At 37.6% G+C, this 18,848-nt stretch overlaps 2 protein-coding genes across 7 annotated transcripts in view; one reads left to right on the top strand and one right to left on the bottom strand.

Moving 5' to 3' along the window:
• Nucleotides 1-15,076, top strand: part of LOC135449139 (uncharacterized) — a 28,899-nt gene extending 13,823 nt beyond the window's left edge. Inside the window, exons 2-3 of the mRNA XM_064715736.1 lie at nucleotides 5,464-5,579; nucleotides 14,898-15,076. Of these exons, the coding sequence (XP_064571806.1) occupies nucleotides 5,464-5,579; nucleotides 14,898-14,968 (187 nt within the window). The 3' untranslated portion in view covers nucleotides 14,969-15,076. The remainder of the gene's footprint in view (nucleotides 1-5,463; nucleotides 5,580-14,897) is intronic.
• SOX6 (SRY-box transcription factor 6) overlaps nucleotides 1-18,848 on the bottom strand; it is a 364,152-nt gene that overhangs the window by 120,440 nt on the left and 224,864 nt on the right. The window lies entirely within an intron of this gene.

The raw sequence follows: 18,848 nt of genomic DNA, 5'->3' as shown, positions 1-18,848 counted from the left end.
GCAACATCCATTGCTTCTTAGAAGCAATAGTGACTGAAGAGTCTAAGATCAACCATACTGTGACAAAACATCCACAACATTTAAGAGGATTGACTCCACTACAGTATCATTCCAATAGCCTCAGTTCAGCTTTACCAGTGACTTGCAATTAATTGTAGGCAGTGTCTTATATTTTAAGGGGGAAAAAATAATTCCAAGAAAGAATAAATGGCTTTTTAATAAGTTTTAAACAAAAGGATTATGTGTTTTCAAAGGAATTCAGTTGTTAATTTCAGTAGTGAACTGAGCTTTCTCCCAGATTTCCTACCAATTGCTCAGATTTATAAGTATATTGAAAAGCATCTACTAAACCTTTGATTTTTATTTCTGTGTCCACTCACTGGTTCTCACTTGCTGCATACAAACAGCAACACCAGAACTACAGACACTATTAAACTGTATTTTTAACAGTTTTCTCTGCTGACAGGTAGGAAGCTTATGAATCTCTCTCTTTCTCATGGTTTATATTGTCACCAGTAATCCCTGATAAAAGCATGGTCTGACAGAGTAGAGGTGAGCAGAGTTTCTGCAGTGTGTGCGTATGCAAAAGGCAAGATTATATGTGTAGTTTGACCACTTAGGATACCTTGGGTGCATGGTAGAACCAAATGCTTGAATTGGGGGATAATTGTATGAATTAGCTGTAGCTATTTTAATTCAAGAAATAAATTATACAATCAGGCTATTTTAAAATTAAAGACCATTAACAACAACTCTTTCTGAAACATCATTGTGCAGATATTTCAGTTTCTTCAATATTCTTAGACCTTTGATTATACTTTTGATTTTCAAAGCACTTTTAACAATGAATGAATCAAACAACTCTGCACCAACCCCTTTTCCATAACTGTGGCTGTGAATATTAAAGAGAAAAAAATGAAGAAAAAATGGTAGAACAAACTAATAGACAGTGGAAAGAGGATTTCTTAGACATCCAGCATAGAGAGATTTGCCATGCATACATATCTATTTCCCACCTTTATGCTGTCTCTATTCATCACAGTAAAGTTCTCACATTATTTTACCTAAAATTCTCCTCCTAATAATTATAAAATTAGTCAGAAGAAACTCATGTTCTTGTAACCATATAAGACTAGAACTACTCCCCAGTAAAAATTTCTGTCAGCATAAAGGAATGACCTATATAAATACAGTATTTTTTATTATTCAGAACTTTCTTCATTTTTTCCAGTTTTTCCCACCACTCTACTTAATATTTCTGCATGTATTTTGCCAAAACAAATTCAATATCTTTGATGGTATGATGTGTGTATAATTCACTTGTGATTTTTCAGTTAAAGAAGCTATCCCAAACTCAAGGGTGTTATAACTTTTTTCTACTGCTACTCCATATTTTCACTTATACCCCTGTGTATTCGCATATGCATTTTAAATACTTCTCTGAAACACCAATAATCCCTCTTTGAAGTACTGAATGGAAACCAAAAGATCAGACATTTTTAGTTCATGACTTTTCTCTCACTACAGGAAACACTCTGAGATCATAATTTGACAGCAATTTCTCTTGTCTTCCAACCCTGAGATGTTTTCCACAGCAATATTTATTCCAAGTAGGCAGATTTTATTGGGAAGTGCTATTAGGCCATAGGTCGTAGATCACCCAACAACAGGGAATATCTGCAGTCCCTGTTTGCTTCTGGGATGACAATTGTTAAAAAGGGACATGAGAGGTTTCACTGGTTCAAGGGCAAATACAGCCATTGGATTTGTGGCTTTAAGGAATTTGACTTCACTGTCTGCTGAGGTAAAAGCTTGAAGTGAAGTTTTTCCTGTGATTATGTTATTAATAGGATCTCTCCCCTTCTGGATCCTCTCATTCAACAAGTTTTCACACAGGTACTTTTCATGTAAATACACATTTAAGAAACCCAGTCTGTCTGAAGGAGTATGGAAAAAATCCCTCACCTCAGTCTAGCTGTCTGCTTTCACCAAGATTGGAGGAACTTAGTTCTACTTAAAACATCTATTTTTCTATCAAATTTCACTGAAATCCGCCAACAGGCTGAAAAGTTAGTGGCACATGCACTTCAACACACACAGCTCATTTCCAGAAGCAACCAGGCTAACAATACAAATCTGGTATCTTCCTTTTCTACTCAAATTGCCAACCTGACAGCTTTAAAAAGTGAAGCTCCTTTTTCTCTTGTTGCCATGTGCTACAGCAAGGTCTTCTCACAGAACTGACTATAATGCCACAGACAACTTTTATAACAACACATTTCAGAAGGAAAAAGATTAAAACTCCTACAATAAACTCCACTTCATAGTTCTGCTTGCAGGATGCAGCACCTCCCTCCTCAAAGAGGAAAGTCTTCCCAATCCAGTGGTGTCTCTGCAATCCCTCTCCTTTCCCAGGCACTTGTTCCCCTGCTTGCTCTCCTGCCAGCCCTGGTGGCCCCTTTTCTGTGAGCTTATTTTACTCACTAAACTGACAGTGAATCAGACCATGTAGCTACTCATGTCTGCACTTTCTGCTGAGATGAACAGAGATTTCAGGAACTTTAGGGCTTCCTTTCCCCAGAATGATGCCTCTGATCTGGAGTACCAGCCCAAGGACCACAGCAAATGTGAAATGTGATAAATGAGTGAGGGCTGGGTAAAAGAGTAACACTCTAAAATAAGGCAGGCCTTCCTTAAATGTGAGGTTAAAATGTCCTGCTGTGCCTCTGCAAGATTGAGCCTCTGCTCAGCTACTTGTTACACAGTCCTGGATTCAGGCTGAATCCAAGCAAAGTTTGGATCCCATGTCAGGCGGGCAGTGCTCCACTCCTCTCGCATCTAGGTCTTCCCTCCAAGAGAGGCCAAAGGGCTGAGCAGGATGGATTCTGTGGTGTGCACCAACCCATGTCACTGGCAGGGGTAACACCCACCCCTAGCTGTGGGGGACTCCTGCAGTGCAGTCACACAGATATAAATCCAGGGATATAAATCCTGGAAAGGGACTGGGAAGCACATGAGCTCAGCCAGCCAAGAGTCTAGAGTGATTAGCCCAAGAGAAGAAGCAAGTGGCTTCCTCTGAGAGTCACAGTACAGTTTTTAAGATTTTTTTTTCATGATATTGTGTCATTTTAAGCATCATGAAAAATAAAACAGATAGATCCTCTAGTCATTCCTCAAATACACCACACTTTCCCTGGTTAGGAAGCTTGCCCAGCTTCCCTAGCACAAGATCACTGAATGCAGGTGAATCATTATGAGGAACTGGACTGATGTGGTTATAAAATTAAGCCTTTTATATTAGAAACAGGGTATATCATAAACCTGTCAATGAACACATGGGGAAAAAAGTACAAACTGTCAGGAGAAAATTATGGCCCAGAGATAAAAATTAATAGTGAAGTACTTGACAAAGTACCAGACTGTCCAGGCACAGTTGTACCTCTTTCCTAAGATACACAAAAAGCAGCTCAGTGTATTTTAAGGCAAATCATTTCTAGCTTCAAATTACAGAAAAACAATTTAAAATTTATAGATTAAATGCAGAAGCTACAGATCTGTCTGAAACCCTCTTACTATAGTGACACCCTAATGAAATTAAAGCATTTCTCTTGCACCAGGTATGTTAGATAGAACACTTGATCCCAGAGTATGGAGTATTACAAAAAGGAATAAATGAAGTGAGACTTATATCCAAAAATATAATTTAAGTCCCCAATGCACCAAAACCTCAGTTATTTCAGTAGGTTCCATAAATCTAATTTGGATAGGACTATTGTCAGCAAATTCATAGTACAACCACCAAACATTCAGAAAGCATTAGTTTCACAAAACCTCATGTGCATAAAATGGAAAACATTTTAACTCTGCCTCAGCAATGCCAGTATAACAAAGGGAAGAACCTGAGAGCTACAGCAGGTGACAGATTGACTGTTTCTTTGGAGCAAAATCTCCCAGTAAGATCCTTTTTTCAAATTGTGCAGCATATTCCAAGTAAATCACTGAAACTACAAACAAAATTCTAACTGGTAAATTTGCAAAAAATATGTAGGCTGAGATGAAATGTATCACCACAAATGAAATCTTTTTCATTCTCTTTTCTCTGACATGTGCAGACCTTCTGCAAAGAAGGAAAGAGAGCATTATTTTGCTCAGTACCCAAGGCTCTGTTTCCATGGGAAGTGTGTGCCAATCTAGAGCAAGTAGTTTGGTAAGAAATGTGATTTGTGAACGCTTGCTTCCCATGGTTTTGCATGAGACGCAAACACAGAGTTTTGTTTCTCTGCTGTCTATTAAAGTATAAGTCCAGATCAAAACTTTGCCTTTGAATTTAGGGCATTGTAACATCCCTATTCCCAATTAAATTATTCAAGTTCTAATATGGGGATAGGTTAGTATAAAGCCTTTACTTCCAGGACAAGCTGAAAGGCTTTATCAGGGCCACTAATTTCATGGAACTTAACTGAATGCAATACCTTTTAGACTTTTTCCTATATCTCAAATGATGTTGCCTAATTACCTATTGTGTCCAAAAACTCTTGAGTTGGAGCTCTGACAGAGAGAAACCCAACCCAGCTATTTGAAAGTTTTTTCCTTAGGAAATCAAGGTTAAAATGCTTTGGTTTCAGGGATTGCATACATTTTTTTTCTTTAAAACTAAATGCTATGATAAACACAGGAAACAAATAGGCAGATTGAGTCTGAAATTTGCACTCATTATGAGCATTTTATGAAAGTAAGCTACAAATAGTAATAAACCTCCCACAAGACAAAGGTGGCTGTTGGTAAATATAGAAGAATATCTAAGAAATGGGGAGAAGTGCAACACAGAGTCAAAGTGTCAGGCAGCAAGAATGTGAGAAGTGTTGATTATTCCTTCTTTCTTCAGAAGAGAGATATGCTACTTTTATATGATTAACATTTCATTCTGGTAACCAGACAACAATGCAGCAAAGGTATACAAGTTCATTTTTAGCTGGTAATGGTAAGCATTAGTTCATCTTCTTTTTTTTTTTATTGCAAAAAAAAGCTAAGTACAGTACTGTGGAACCAGAGCTTTAATACTCTCCTCAGCTCTTCACACAAGCCTCAGTGAAATCTGGGTCCTGTCATAGCATGACAAGAAGATAATCTGTGTGGGACCTTCCTTTCTGATTAGAAGGTGCTTTCTCTTAATCAGATGGAAAGAAAGTCTCTTGGTAAGAAACCCCTCCTCCTCCAGAAAATGAAAACAAGTCTTTAGAGAAAGGCTTAGTCAGAATCTACATGCAATCCAGGTTAAACCATTTTCCCTGTGCCTTATAACTACCAAATGTCCCTGCATTTGTGTGGCTCCTTCACTTCCTCTGAAGCAGTGTTTCAATCCAAGCAAGATTTCACCCTGCAATATGGGCCTTTGTAGCATTAATATCCTAATGGTCCTGGATGCTGCAGCTCATCAAGTGTTATGTACTTTGTCATCTCCAGGGAGAAAGGAAATAAATGGGCGACTTTCAGCCTTGGCAGCTGTAAATCTGTTACCAGGATGAAGAAGGCAGATGTACAGATGTGCTGTTCTGTGGAGCTACTCCTGATTTGCAGAGGTAAGTAGGATCTGGCACAGGTTTGTGGCTTCTATCCCATCAGAATTCATTTATTTAGTGAGAAGAAATAGAAGATTATTTACTTCATAACAACTTTCAGAAAACCCTTCTCAACAAGTGCTAAGGAATGCTGTGTTCTTTCCTACTGCTATTTTTCCTTTCTTCAACATGAAAAAGCAAAGCCTGGAAAGAGGAGACAAGCTGAGAGTCCTACATGCCATTCCAGTGATCCATGATCCTTTCCATCTTCTCAGAAAAGAAATAGATATTTTTAATTTAAAATACTACCTCTAAAATCTTTAATTCTTCTTGTTGCTAGAGGACTGCCTACTCAGGAAAGATTAAAATAATTTAAAATTTTGAAGCTAGTTTCATTCTTAGCACTCTGCACCATGTAGATTGTTCATTTACCATCTTCTTATACATACAACCGAAACTCAAAGAATAAAAACTGCTCAGTTAATTCTATGAGGATACCTATGTTGCCTAGATTATGTAATGGATATACTGAATCAAAATACTGAAATTAGAAAAATATTATTTCTTGAATACTTTTTGAATTGCAATTCTTTCATGTAGATATGAAAGACTTAAGTCTCTCAACTAATTTCAAACACAATTCTGATAACTATCATCATTATATTGTAAATAAAATAATGTAACATATTGGTTCAGAAGGGGGACAATTGAACTGGAAATTTAAAATAAGGTTATAATACAAAAATCACATGAAAAATTGATCCAAAAAGCAAACTGCTTCTACCAGGATCATTCTATAATTTCTGCTGTGGTCTCAGCTTTCACAACTGTACATGCACCATGTCCTGAGCTACAAGCTCTGATGCCACACAACCCAAAGCCTTCTCCTATGCCATCTTGAATCCTGTTCAGACAATGACTTCACAGAGCAATGGAAAACACTTTTTTCCACCTGTTTGGGTTCTGATTTGAAGAGGATCAGTATGTTCTGATTGAGAAGAATCAAAAGGGCTGCCTGTTTCACAAGGGAGTTTCCTGTTTGTTTCAGAGTAGGAAATAAGCCTGAAACCACGTAGTATTTCTCAACAAAGTGCTTTGCCAGTGGTGACCACAACATTTTCAAACTGTTGCTCTGGAATGGCTCATCTTTCTCTCAAGGTAACAACAGAGTTCACTAACACTATCCAAAGAAAATAATTGTGTTTTCTACATTAAAAAAAATAATAAATTACATCAATCTGTCAAACTATGGACCTATTCTCCACAGAGAATGCCAACTGCCAGTAACACAGGAGGCACCTGAGCCCCACATTAGAAAAGGGTGTAAAACAGCTACTTGTAGCACCACTAGACTACACAAAAGGCACCATAGAGGTCTTCCTACATATTTAAACACATATTCAGACATATGAAAGGTTTATAAAAAACATACCATACTATACATGTAATTAAGTAAATATTTATATGCTTTACATATACTGAACCTTTATCTGGACAATATTAATTATCATACTAACATAAAGCAATAAGCACTAATGACAATTCCTACTACCATTGTGAGAAAAGGAGAGGCTGAGAAAGAAGAGCAAGACATTGGACATTTTGAAAGAAATCAATCTAAGAGCTTAAAGAGATAGTGATTTTCATTGCAGATTCAAAATGAAATTAGTCCACTTTTTTTTTAGCAACCAGGACCTTTAAAGGGGCAATTTTGTAAAGAGAAATAACACCTTTGGACTTTTAATGTATGTTTATGTAAAATGTGAGTGGCAGTTCCATGTTAATAGACCTTGTTTAGGGGAAAAAAAAAAAGAAAAAAAATCAGTTGCTGAAACGATGGTGAGTAATTAGCCCCTTAGCATCCCCTTTCTCCAGGAATGCTTCCTCCTGAGCTGGCTCTTTTAAATAGCTCCGGTCCTGGCTGCCTTTGTTGAGCTTGGAAATTGTGCACATATGAGAGAAATTAAGCCCTCATTTAACAGGGACACATGTCTGTCAAGTCCAGAGGAACAAAGGCTGGTCCCTGGGGGCTACTCAGCTCCCTGAGGCTGCCACTCATTCTGTTAGCAATGCTTACCCTTTACAGATTGTGTATAAAACCCAATAAATCATTTCATCTGCTCTGGTTAATATACGCATGAGCCTGAGACTTCCTTCAAAGTTGTTTTTTTTTTCTTTTTCTTGCAACTCCTCACATTTATTAAGAAGTGACCTCTCTTTGCCAGAGTTTAGCCAGGTTTTTACCTTTATGCAATAGCATTAATGTCTGTGAAGTAAACCTGAAACATTTACTGTCAGAAATAAAGATATTTGATGCGGCATCTATTTCACACAGGAAATGTTTTATGACTCTTTAATGGCCAATAATCATCAGTGTCTATTGTATAAATTACTAGTAGATTCTGTTCCTCCTAAAGTTATGTTTAAAATGCCTGTATATTTCAACAGATAGCAAAATGACAGGGTAAATAAAATAACAGATTTGTAGCCTTGCATAGGAAGAGACTCTTTTCTTAATTAAAACAAACCAAAAGGAAAGTAATAAAGACAGCATTTTAGTTTTGTTCTTTACAAAGCACTATCACAAAGACACATCTATGTTGTCCTGGATAAATCAAAAGAAAAAGGACTCTCAAGATTAAAAAAACCCAAACTTAATTGCACAAAGTGATAACTGAAGTAAATACATGCAAGACAAAAATTTTCATGCACAATATATCACCTGCCTCTGAGCTCTCTGTGGTGGATGGACACACTTATCCCCAAATATAAATTCACACACAGAGCAGAGGAATATTTTACAGTTACAAAAAAAAAGGTAAAATGAAATGCTGTCATTTCCACGTGAGCTCCTTTTGTATTTAAAAAGAGGGCCTAATTCTTTACTTCTAGTATTAAGACTGACATAAATGGAAAGAACATGAACAACACCAGCTGAGGAAATGGCACCCTGCTCTGCATTCAATGAAGCAAAACTCTCACTAAGTTGAGCGTGAGTTTTTCCTTATACTTGAGCATAGGATTAAGCCAATACAGAAAAATTACTGGTGTAGAATAAAAACAAATTAAAGTGCAGAGTTGTATCTTCTTTCCCTGAAATGGTGAAAGAAATATTTCAATGCCTGCTATTAACAGGGGCCTTTTTTTTTTAAATTTTGTCCACTCTGCAATTTTTAGCTAACACATTGAAAGCCTGCCATTTCTCAAGCAACAATATTATGCTTTGTATTGAAAACCACAAAATAAAGAAGGCTGACTGTTCTGACAGCTTTAATCCTGATGATACTTGGAGACCCAAGTAAAAAGAAACTGGTACAGCATGGAGTTTTCCCTGCTCAGCAGGCAGAGAAAAAGCAGTTCTGGATTTGATAAGTAAAACCAGATATAGTTGATGGTTATATGCTAAAGCCCTGCAATTAATGGAAAACATCAACAGTCCAATGAACTTGCATATCAGTGGGGTCTTTGAGAAAGCCTTTTCTCCCATCTTGTTAAAAACTCATCCGCTGTACAAGTTGGGACATTTATTTTTTTGTGTAAAGAATCGTGCATGTTCCTCTGTTGTCAAAGGAGAAGACATAAAATATCAAGACTCCAGATCCCATTTATATATTAAACAAACCCCTGTGCATGTTGTTATTGATATTCCTCACTGCAAATTCGTGCCACAGTAGCAATGAAAAGCACCAGGCAGGATTATGCCCTCAACATGAGGTGCTTCACAAATATGAAGATGTGGCCCGCTTGTCCTGAAGGATCTGACAGAAAAAAACTGATGTGGTTTTTGTTCAAAATACCAATCACAGTTAAAAACCATCCATCCTTAGACTGTTATTAAAGGCTACAATTCAGTGTATATTAAAATCGAGATATTAACAAATAATAACTTTATAAAAACAAATCTCTGCAAAGAAAACATGATACTATTATTTCACGCCCCTGTAATCCTGAAAGTGACAGAAATGCAATCAATAGCCCATTTCTTAGTAAATGCTGTAAAATGCAATGTACAATGCAATGTACATATTTGCATTGTTCAGTTCAATAGGGATCTACACCTTTGCCTCCACCACACAAACATTTCTGAATAATTGACTGAACAGGCACCAGAAAGGGAAGTGACTGTGTCTACTATGCAGCCACAGTAACAGTTAGGAATGATTCTGAAAGTGTAAGTAAATGAAAAGCAAGCCAAAAATTATCAGCAAAAAAATAAGTGTGCCACAAAGGTAGTCTTCATTCTGGAAAGAACCTAGCAAAATCTGATTTGAATTGGGTTCAAATTAAAAGCTTTGGTTCACAAGCCACAAAACAAAGACTTTGTTTGAGCAGAATTTGATTCATTGCTCAATGCCCATATCAGATATACTTGGTAACAGAAAATCAGTTTCTAGAGTTGGCCATAACCAAGCATTACCCCAGGGTGGATTTTTCCCCTTGAGCCGAAGTGATCAGAAACTCTGAGCCACTTTATCCACCTACTCTCTACAGATCAAAATGCAAAATGTTGCCGTGAAAACAAGGGAGAATATGCAAAGGTGTTATATGCTATGTATGCCACTGACATAATACTTTAATAGGATATGCTGTAATTTCCTGCAATTAATATCTTAGCAGAGCTATAAAGGCTTTTTTCCAAAATTATACCATTGCATTTACAACACTAAAATTAACGTTGTGTCAACCTTTCCATTATAAGCCCCCTTTTTCAGAGGTTTATAACTTGGCTGTAAAAATATACTCTGGCCTAAAATGTGGCATGTAAGATCCCTATTTAGAAACAGACATTTTGATTAAATAAAAAACATTATTTAAGTCTGTTTCAAGTAAGTCTTGAATGCCCTACAAACTGTGTGAGGGACCGCCAAGAAGTGTAGGCATTCTTCGAATAAAAACTTATTTTCTCTCCACAATAAAGCCACTGTTCAAAGGATGTTTCACGGCCACGGAATTTGCTCCACATCTGCAAGGAAAACACATGGATTTGGGAAACTGCAGACTTCAGTGAGAGGAGCCTCCCCACTTGCCTGTTTGTGTGTGACAATGGCTGTGCTTCTGGTCAGCAGCTCAGCCACATGGGAGACTCAAGCTGCCCAAAATGGTTTTCAGTTGTGGGTGAGAGGAACAAACAAATATTACTCTGTCTGGGTGAAGTGGATTCACTCTGGCTAAAAGCTCCAACAGAGTAAATTAAGGCAAAGTGATAAGTTGACAGAAAGTCATGATAAAGAATATGATCAAGATGGTAGAGAACCACCCTATGAATTCTGAAACCACAGATTTCAAGTCTGTCAAATTTCATATAAGAACTGGATCGAGCCTCTTTGGAAATTTAACTAAGGTGCTTAAATTAGGAACCTCGTTGTCTAATCAACAGAAGGTAATTCACAGCACCTGGACCGCTTTATATATGGAGCCAAAAGTCCTAATTCAGTCACCCAAATTAGATATCTAAAATTAGATGCCCCCAAATATCTATATGCTTTTTATTCTGCCTCAAAAGAGTGTTGTGAGGATAATACACTTCAGCTTATGAGACACTCAGATATGCAGTTACAGAGGAGATGAGTATCCTGAAAATATATTACCAATAAAATTCAATGAGATGGAAAAGGCAAAGCTAGAAATGTGATAGTAGCGTTCGTCATACCAATCACTCCTTGTCAGAGCAAAAACAAGTGCCATACCCCCACCTCTGAGTAGGGTTTATCTCTATATATTATATTATATACATTGCTTTGTCAAGTACAGAACCTCAGCCTATGCTTAGGCTATTAGGTACATATTGCCCTATTTTGTTACCTGTAGCAAGTAGCCATGCAACTCATTTGTCTACCTGATCTAGATTTCCAGCTAAACATATATTTCCCCAACTGGTTAATCTCTCATTTACAGACTAAAAATGCCTAATACATTACTTGAAAATAAAGTTCCCTAACTCAGAAGTGCCCTTCCATACTATGTGACAGTGGTGTGTCTCAAGATGGATTTCACACTTCACCATCAATTGTGAAGTTCTTCGCTTTTATTATTTGGTGTTACAACTTTAATAGTTTCTTACACTGTCATTTCGGGTGGGTGAATAAGATTAATTCAGCATTTCATAATGCACCATTGTATACTGTTTACATCATTTATTTTCTTTTTACTGAATGATTACAAATTTCAATTTAAAGTTAATAACATTTGGTGGGAGTTACTGCATGTGAATTAACCGTGGTGATGTCAGTGCATCCCTTTGGAATTTAAGAGATATTTCACTGTGTTATATCATGTGCCGCACAGTATATCAATTTTTATTTCCCATCCCTCAAGTATGGAATGCACACTGTGTAACTTCTAGATTCTCAATATAGACATAATTTACCCAAGCTGTGCAAATGCCCAACTTGCTGAAGATGATATATACAAGATTTATATTAAAGACTAATTCTTTCAAGGAAGCAAAAGCCTTGCATAGTACACAAGCCACTATATTATCTAATTATTTGGGGAGAGGGGTTTCTAATGTTACAGACAAAGGGAAATAGCATATAAACTGCAGTCATAAACCAATTTTTCCTTACTTTAACAACTAAGATTAGATAGGTAAATCCCAGGCAAGGCCATTTGTCTTCCTTGAGAACTATGCTTTGACATTTTTGTGAGTGTCCGGATTAGCTGGTTGCATAAAACAGTGAATATTAGAAATATTCATTCACTTTACTTTTACTTACATGCCATCAAGCGTATACCAAATGCTAAACAGCATCTAGTTTGCTCATTTGCTGGATTGCGCATACTACAGCTTTCTTTATGTGAATTCATAATTCCTGAATGCATTCAGAGAGCAATGCACTTACTTCTTCCTTGCTGTCATGATATTAAGTATATTAAAAATAAGTTTTTATGCTCAAATTGATTCAGTATTACGCTTACATTCTGGAATATTCCCACAATTACAACTAAAAAATGCTTTGATTTCTAGGCCAGGATTTAGTTCATCAGATAAATTTAAGTTTTTACTGTGAAATTTCAAGAAGTACTTTACAATTTATTTGCTATATGCTTTTGGCCTTTCTAATGTGGAGCTGTACTTCATCATTTTCCTCCAAGTACCTGCTTTTGCAGACAGAAATTTTGACCTCTGATACCACCACATTCCAGCCTTGCCTGTATATCTGAATATCTCCATAAATCAAGTCATTTCAATACTAGCATTTATTAACATTTTTCTTTTTCCAGTATCTCCTGATTAGTGCATCAAAGAGTGGAGGTGGCAGGATTAAAAAAAAAAAAAAAAAAAAAAAAAAAAGGAAATAGAAAAAAGCAATGCAAAACTTGATTGTTTTCCCTCTTGGCCATCACGTGGTTGTCAATCATAAAAATCATCACAGGAAAAGTAACTAATTAGAAATGAAAGGCCAATATCTCAAGCAGTTCCTGTCAGTCCTGGGATATGTTTCCATGTAACACTGATGTAAGACATGAAAAAGAGCTGGCGTGCCCAAATGGTTGCCTGTTTTTTCCAGCTACATCTGTTTGTCTAATGAAACAAATTACATTCCCTAAAATCCCTGCCACATTTGTACCTTTGATATTCCAACCACAATACTAATATCCTAAGTCCTTCCCTGCAAGAGGTGCTCACTTGTGCAAAGCCCAGTTATGTGAGTAACAGTACACAAGCCATCAAACACTGCCTGAGCGGGTATTACTCAAGCAAATAAGGCTTCACAGGATCAGTCCTGTTGGATAGGCTGCCAGTTGGCACCATTTCCCCTCCCAGTTATCCATTATACTTTGTGCACATGCCACTTAGGAATGAAACTGGATTTCTGTGCTGGAGCAAATAGCACATTACTATTGCATTATCCCAAATATTGCAATGTTGAAAGAACATCATCAGACTGACAGAACAGCACCAGAGTGGTTCAGAGGGGCATCACCTCTGCCAAACTCCTTGGGAGCTGGACCAGGGTGCCTGGCTCAGCCATGGCTCTTGCTCCACACTAGGCTGGAACAGGCAGAGCACCAGCCAACAGTGACCCCCAGGCAGCACCACAGGTGGGCAGCAAATATTTGCTTGATCCTCTGCTGTTATTCAGGAGCTGGTTATAATCTGCCTCTAAATTAGAAGGGCTCAAATCATGGGCTCTCCTATGAGTGAAGCCAGTAGAAGAAGAGTCTGGGCTGAATAGAAACAGTGAGATTTTAGCCCCTGGCTTTGGCAGAGGCACAGCTGTGAACAAGTCCTTAAGCCACTGGTGAGGATGCAGCACAGCACGCCCCAAGCAAACGAAGCAGCGGGACTTGAACTAGGGGATGCCTATGTCTTCATTTCCAATTTTAAAACACACGTGGGAGAGGGAAAGTGGGAGGACAGCTACTATCATTTTCTGCACCAACATGAGCCCAAGAAACAATGACATTTACTTTGGTTTAACTAATTTCCACACATCAGATCATGTTCGGCACCCGTGTGCCAAAGTCCTATTCTTCAAGTCTGTTGAAATACCACTTTTCGAAACATGTGTGCTAACATTTGGCCAACACCACCACAAGATCATTTTATTAACTTGTAGCTCATTTCATAGACTGCTGCTCATGTTGCTAACATATGCTATTCTACCATTTACTGCTCTATAATTAGAGAAGTCATATGAAAGAGATACACAAGGCTTAATTTTTGCATTAAATACAATTTGTTTAGACTCGGGTAGGCGAAATAAGGAAAAAAAGAGTCATATAATGAATTACAAAACTGCAAGACAGCTAATTTAACTCTTAAAAGGTCACAGCAAAATTTTTTTAAAAATACAGTCTCCCCACCCCCCTCATGACTGCATACAGTTTTAAGAGTCAAATCCAGAGCTATATTCTGCTCTGCCAGGATAAAACTTGTTTCCAGGGACTGAGGGCCTCAGGGGCAGAGCAGCTAGCAGTATCCTTGCAAATGGGGGACTAAGGGGTAAGATCAGAAGCTTACAAGTAGCAGAGAACTATGAACCTTTTACACACTGTGTCTTTTCTACCACCACCATGCTGTTATGCCAAAGCATTTGTAGTATGGAAGAGGTTGAATAGAGGATAGAGAGCATCACCAGAATATTTATTATAGCACGTGCTGCTCAGAGAAGGCAAGGATCCTACATCACTTCTCTTTCCTCACAGCTGACAGAGAAAATTCCATGCCAGCCAGCCACGAAGATGCCTTTTACTGGGAAAAGCTGGCCGTTAACAGATCTTTTACTTGAGAAATTATCACATAAGGACTTTAGAACTCATTAATAAGCCAGTATGTAATAATAAATAAAATATGAAACATTTGACTTTGATGTCTTTTCTCCATTGGATCAGTTTCAGTGTTCACCAGGCAAGTCGGGAGCTGGACAGGAACCGTGGTGCCACACCTAGGGCAGAGCCCCTGAAGTGGAATCAGTGATTTAGCAGCCAGCTGCAAGCTACAGGCACACAAGAGCATTTCTCTCTTCCAACTGCACACAACTGCATTGCAGAAGGGACTTGGATATATATTATTTTTAATACTGAGCTGCTTAAAAAACAGCAAAAATATATACCAGTGACGGCTGGGAATCAATTCACAAGCAAACTGGGTTTTAAGGGAAATGCATCCTTTCTACTGTAAATTAATAAACTGCAGCTATAGTTTATTAAGCCACCACAATATTTTACATTTTCTACTGCCATAATCTTGACTGCTTATAAATTACAGTACTTTTACCTATTCTTTAATCCAGAAACATCATTATTAAAATGTTTGATGGAGGCTGCAGTGCATCTATCATTGCTTGTAAAAGTTAATTAGATTAGATAAAAGAAATAATTAGATTTGCATTTTTATCCTGGTTTTAAACTTCCAAAGAAGATCACAACAGTGTGCCTGTGGGCAATTAAAAACAGCATAGAGCAGTGAAATATAAAGGCAAAAAAGGTCTGGTTTTCCTAGCTAATTCATGATTGAAGATACAATTACAAAATATTTTAAGGGTTTGCTGAAGCTGGGGGCTATTCCTAGACTTCTAAGCTTTGTTTATAACTCTCTCTCTCTCTCTCTTTCAAGGGAGTATCTGATCTGTGTACCCTGCCAATAGAAGTATCAAATTGCTTTCAATGGCTTTATTTGGTCCTGTGCAGAGCTTGCTGGAAGGGGATCAGTTTCATGATCAATAACAAAAAAAAAAAAAAAAAAAAAAAAGAGGAAAAAAAAGGAAAAAAAGGTAGAGGAGACTATTCCCTAGTGCTGGAACAGTACAACTGCCACTGCTTTTGCTTGTCAACACTAAATAGAGTTTACAAAGAAAAACACCCTCAGAGAGCATAACTGAGCTGACAATGACTGGATTCCAGCTTGTGCATTTTCAGCAAGCTCTCTGCAAGGAGCTTTAACCTGTCTCCAAAAGGCAATAAATGAAAGGTTCAGCTCTTAAAATTGGAGGTCAGTTACATACTTAATGATGAAGCGTATCTTTAAATCTATTTCTACTATTATTATCCTAGCAAAAAATTAATTAACCAGGTCAGGGAGGCTGTGAAGGCTAATGTGGAATGTAATTATTCCTGATCTTTAGACATGTACTTCACATAAAGAGATAGTCCTTATTCAGCTCACCAGGTACCTCAATTGTCAGTAGTTAATCATGGATAAGAAGAGAGACTCATTGGTTCAGTCTCTTAAGTTTTACTTATGATTCAAATGATTCTTATTCAAAGACAGTTTTAATAGTTGTCATTTTATGTTACAATTCTTTTATCTGTTTACTATCACAGTAATCACGTTCACTGTATTTGAGGGAAACAGAAAATGTAAGAACATTTATAGGAAAATAGAACAGCATGAATGTATAGATTAAAACTTTAAAAAATTACTATTAGGAGTAATTTCTAGTGGCTGAATTAAAACAGAAGACTTATGAGAGCAGAGGAAACCAGTTTCTCTATGCAATGGAAATAATACTGATTCAAACAGAAAACAAAATGCTCTGCAATGGCATTAAGCACAGTAAAGAGAAATAAAGGTGAAGGGAAATGGACAAAAGCGGCTCGACTCCTCTTTCACAGTTATCCTCATAGATTTCTGCAGAAAAGCTCAACCATCACTGTCCCTTTTACAGACTTCAGATTTAGGAGTTGCTCCAATGAAACCTACCCAAAAGGAGGAAAGCCCTAAAAACTTTGATCGTTTAAATTCCCTACACCCCCATTCTCAGAGGGGATCCTGGAGCAGCAGGCTCCAAGCTTCAGTGGGATCCACTCTTTTCCTCAGATAGGCAAGGAAGGACTCAGAAAAAGTCCCCAGGTCTCATTCTGAAAGGACTGAATTCTCACAGTGAGGCACAGAACTCGCAGGGATTTCAGGACTCTTGGTTTGGAAACATTTAAGAAATCCATGTCTTCCCTTTTTCCAATCTAATCTTCGTTATGTACTACCAAATTCCTCCTTTAACCAGCTTTTTCACTTATTCCTAGAGATTTTCCCTTTCGTAGCGCAGCCTAAGAGATGTCCTTGAATTAGCCCAATTATGTTCTCTCTACTTCAGAATTAATATTTTTTATTAAACAATCAAATGAAGAAACATATATTTAACAAAAATCTTAATCAACCTTTAGACTGATCTGTGAGCTCTTATTTGCCCCACATTATCTTCTCAACTTTAATTTGCACTGAAATCAATGATTTCTCTGCACAGCTCTGCAGAATAAAGAACTTAATTTGGCATACTAGATTTCCTCCCATCTCTGTGGACTCCTCTATAGAAGAGTGTTTATGAACATTATGAACATTTGAGCTGAAAAGTAATAATACACTGCATTTATTTGAAAATTTTCATTTAAGATTCTCAAAACATTACATTTAAATTGAGGGAAAGGATATGATTTGCCAAATTTCTGATAATCAGAGACAGGACTGAGGAGAAGTCCGGATTCCCCCTGCTTTTAGCCAACAAAACTGCATTCCCCAACACACAGACCCAGATAGAAACATTAGCTTCACGTAGAAAATATGAGACGATTATGCAGAACATCTAATGACCTCTGTACTCTTGAAATACCTATTATTTTTGCATACACCAAGCCTAAATAAAGTGCTCTTTGCCCATAGATTATTGACAAATTTTTGGATGTATAACAAGTCTGCAGTAAGGTGCTCCAGAAAATGGTCTCAAAACAAAACAAAATAAAACAAAAAAACCCAAAGAAAGAAACCACCCATTCACCGATTAAATGAAGCAAGGTCAAAATGAATACATAAACAGATAATATGAATAATAAGTGCTAGGTAATGCAAATTCTCAGTATATTTACCCAGTAGTTGTCCAGGGGAAGCGTGATGTTATTTAATGTAAATTATTTTAAATTTTGTATGTGGCTGACATATTATAAGCCCCTTCTAGAGCAATTTCTGATTGCTCAAATGGTTCAACTGGGTGCATTACTCACAGAATCTCTTGTTTGAGAATTGACACTGCACCTCGGGAGAGGACAGTTGACACACTGTGTGTCTCATGATGAAAACATTGCATCAGCAGTGCCCCTCTCCCCCTGCATCCTGGAGAACACACTGTACTTGCCTGAGTGGCTGTGCCATGAATGGGCCCCTGCCCAGATGGAACTGGCACCTGTGCTGCTCACATTTTGTAATCTCCTCAGAAGGGGAGTGGCAGGCAAGGGTACCACTGTTTTCTCACGCATACGAAGTACAGATAAGAGCCCACACCATTCTCTGTAGGTAATCACTGTTTCCTGAAAATTGTTGCTCAAGAGTGTCTTTGAACAAACCTTCTAAACAAAATCAAGTTATCGGGGACAGTGCTGCAAATTCTACCAGGCTCAAAAACTAAACGGAGAATGTAAACATTCCATAGAAATTTTGTTTCCCCTTCAAGACATAGAGAGCAGGATTCACCTCATCTCACATCAGATCTCTACACTAAAGGTATTGACACATACATCCTCCTTAGCTAATGGAGAGAAACAGCCATTTTAGGGAACAATTTATCTGATATATTTTAAATATCTACTTTAGGACAAGACAAAGTGTACCCTGAAACACTTAGCTTCTCACTGCTCACTACAAGAGCAATCTGGAAAATTAATTAGACAGACTCTGTACTGCAGTTACCTGGTTTTGATACGATGAACTCCACTCAGACCAGCATGACTTCAGTACCAGTATTGGGGTTTCTTGGGAAGATGGTGGGAGAGGATCTGGGAGAACTAGCACAGCACTATTTCTGTCACCTGTTTCCCATTTTGCCTCCATCCCAGCTCTAGCTCTTAAGGAACTAC

Source organism: Zonotrichia leucophrys, chromosome 5 (assembly GCF_028769735.1).
Source record: "Zonotrichia leucophrys gambelii isolate GWCS_2022_RI chromosome 5, RI_Zleu_2.0, whole genome shotgun sequence".
In the NCBI taxonomy this organism is placed as follows: Eukaryota; Metazoa; Chordata; class Aves; order Passeriformes; family Passerellidae; genus Zonotrichia; species Zonotrichia leucophrys.
This window is presented reverse-complemented; position numbering and strand designations above follow the sequence as displayed.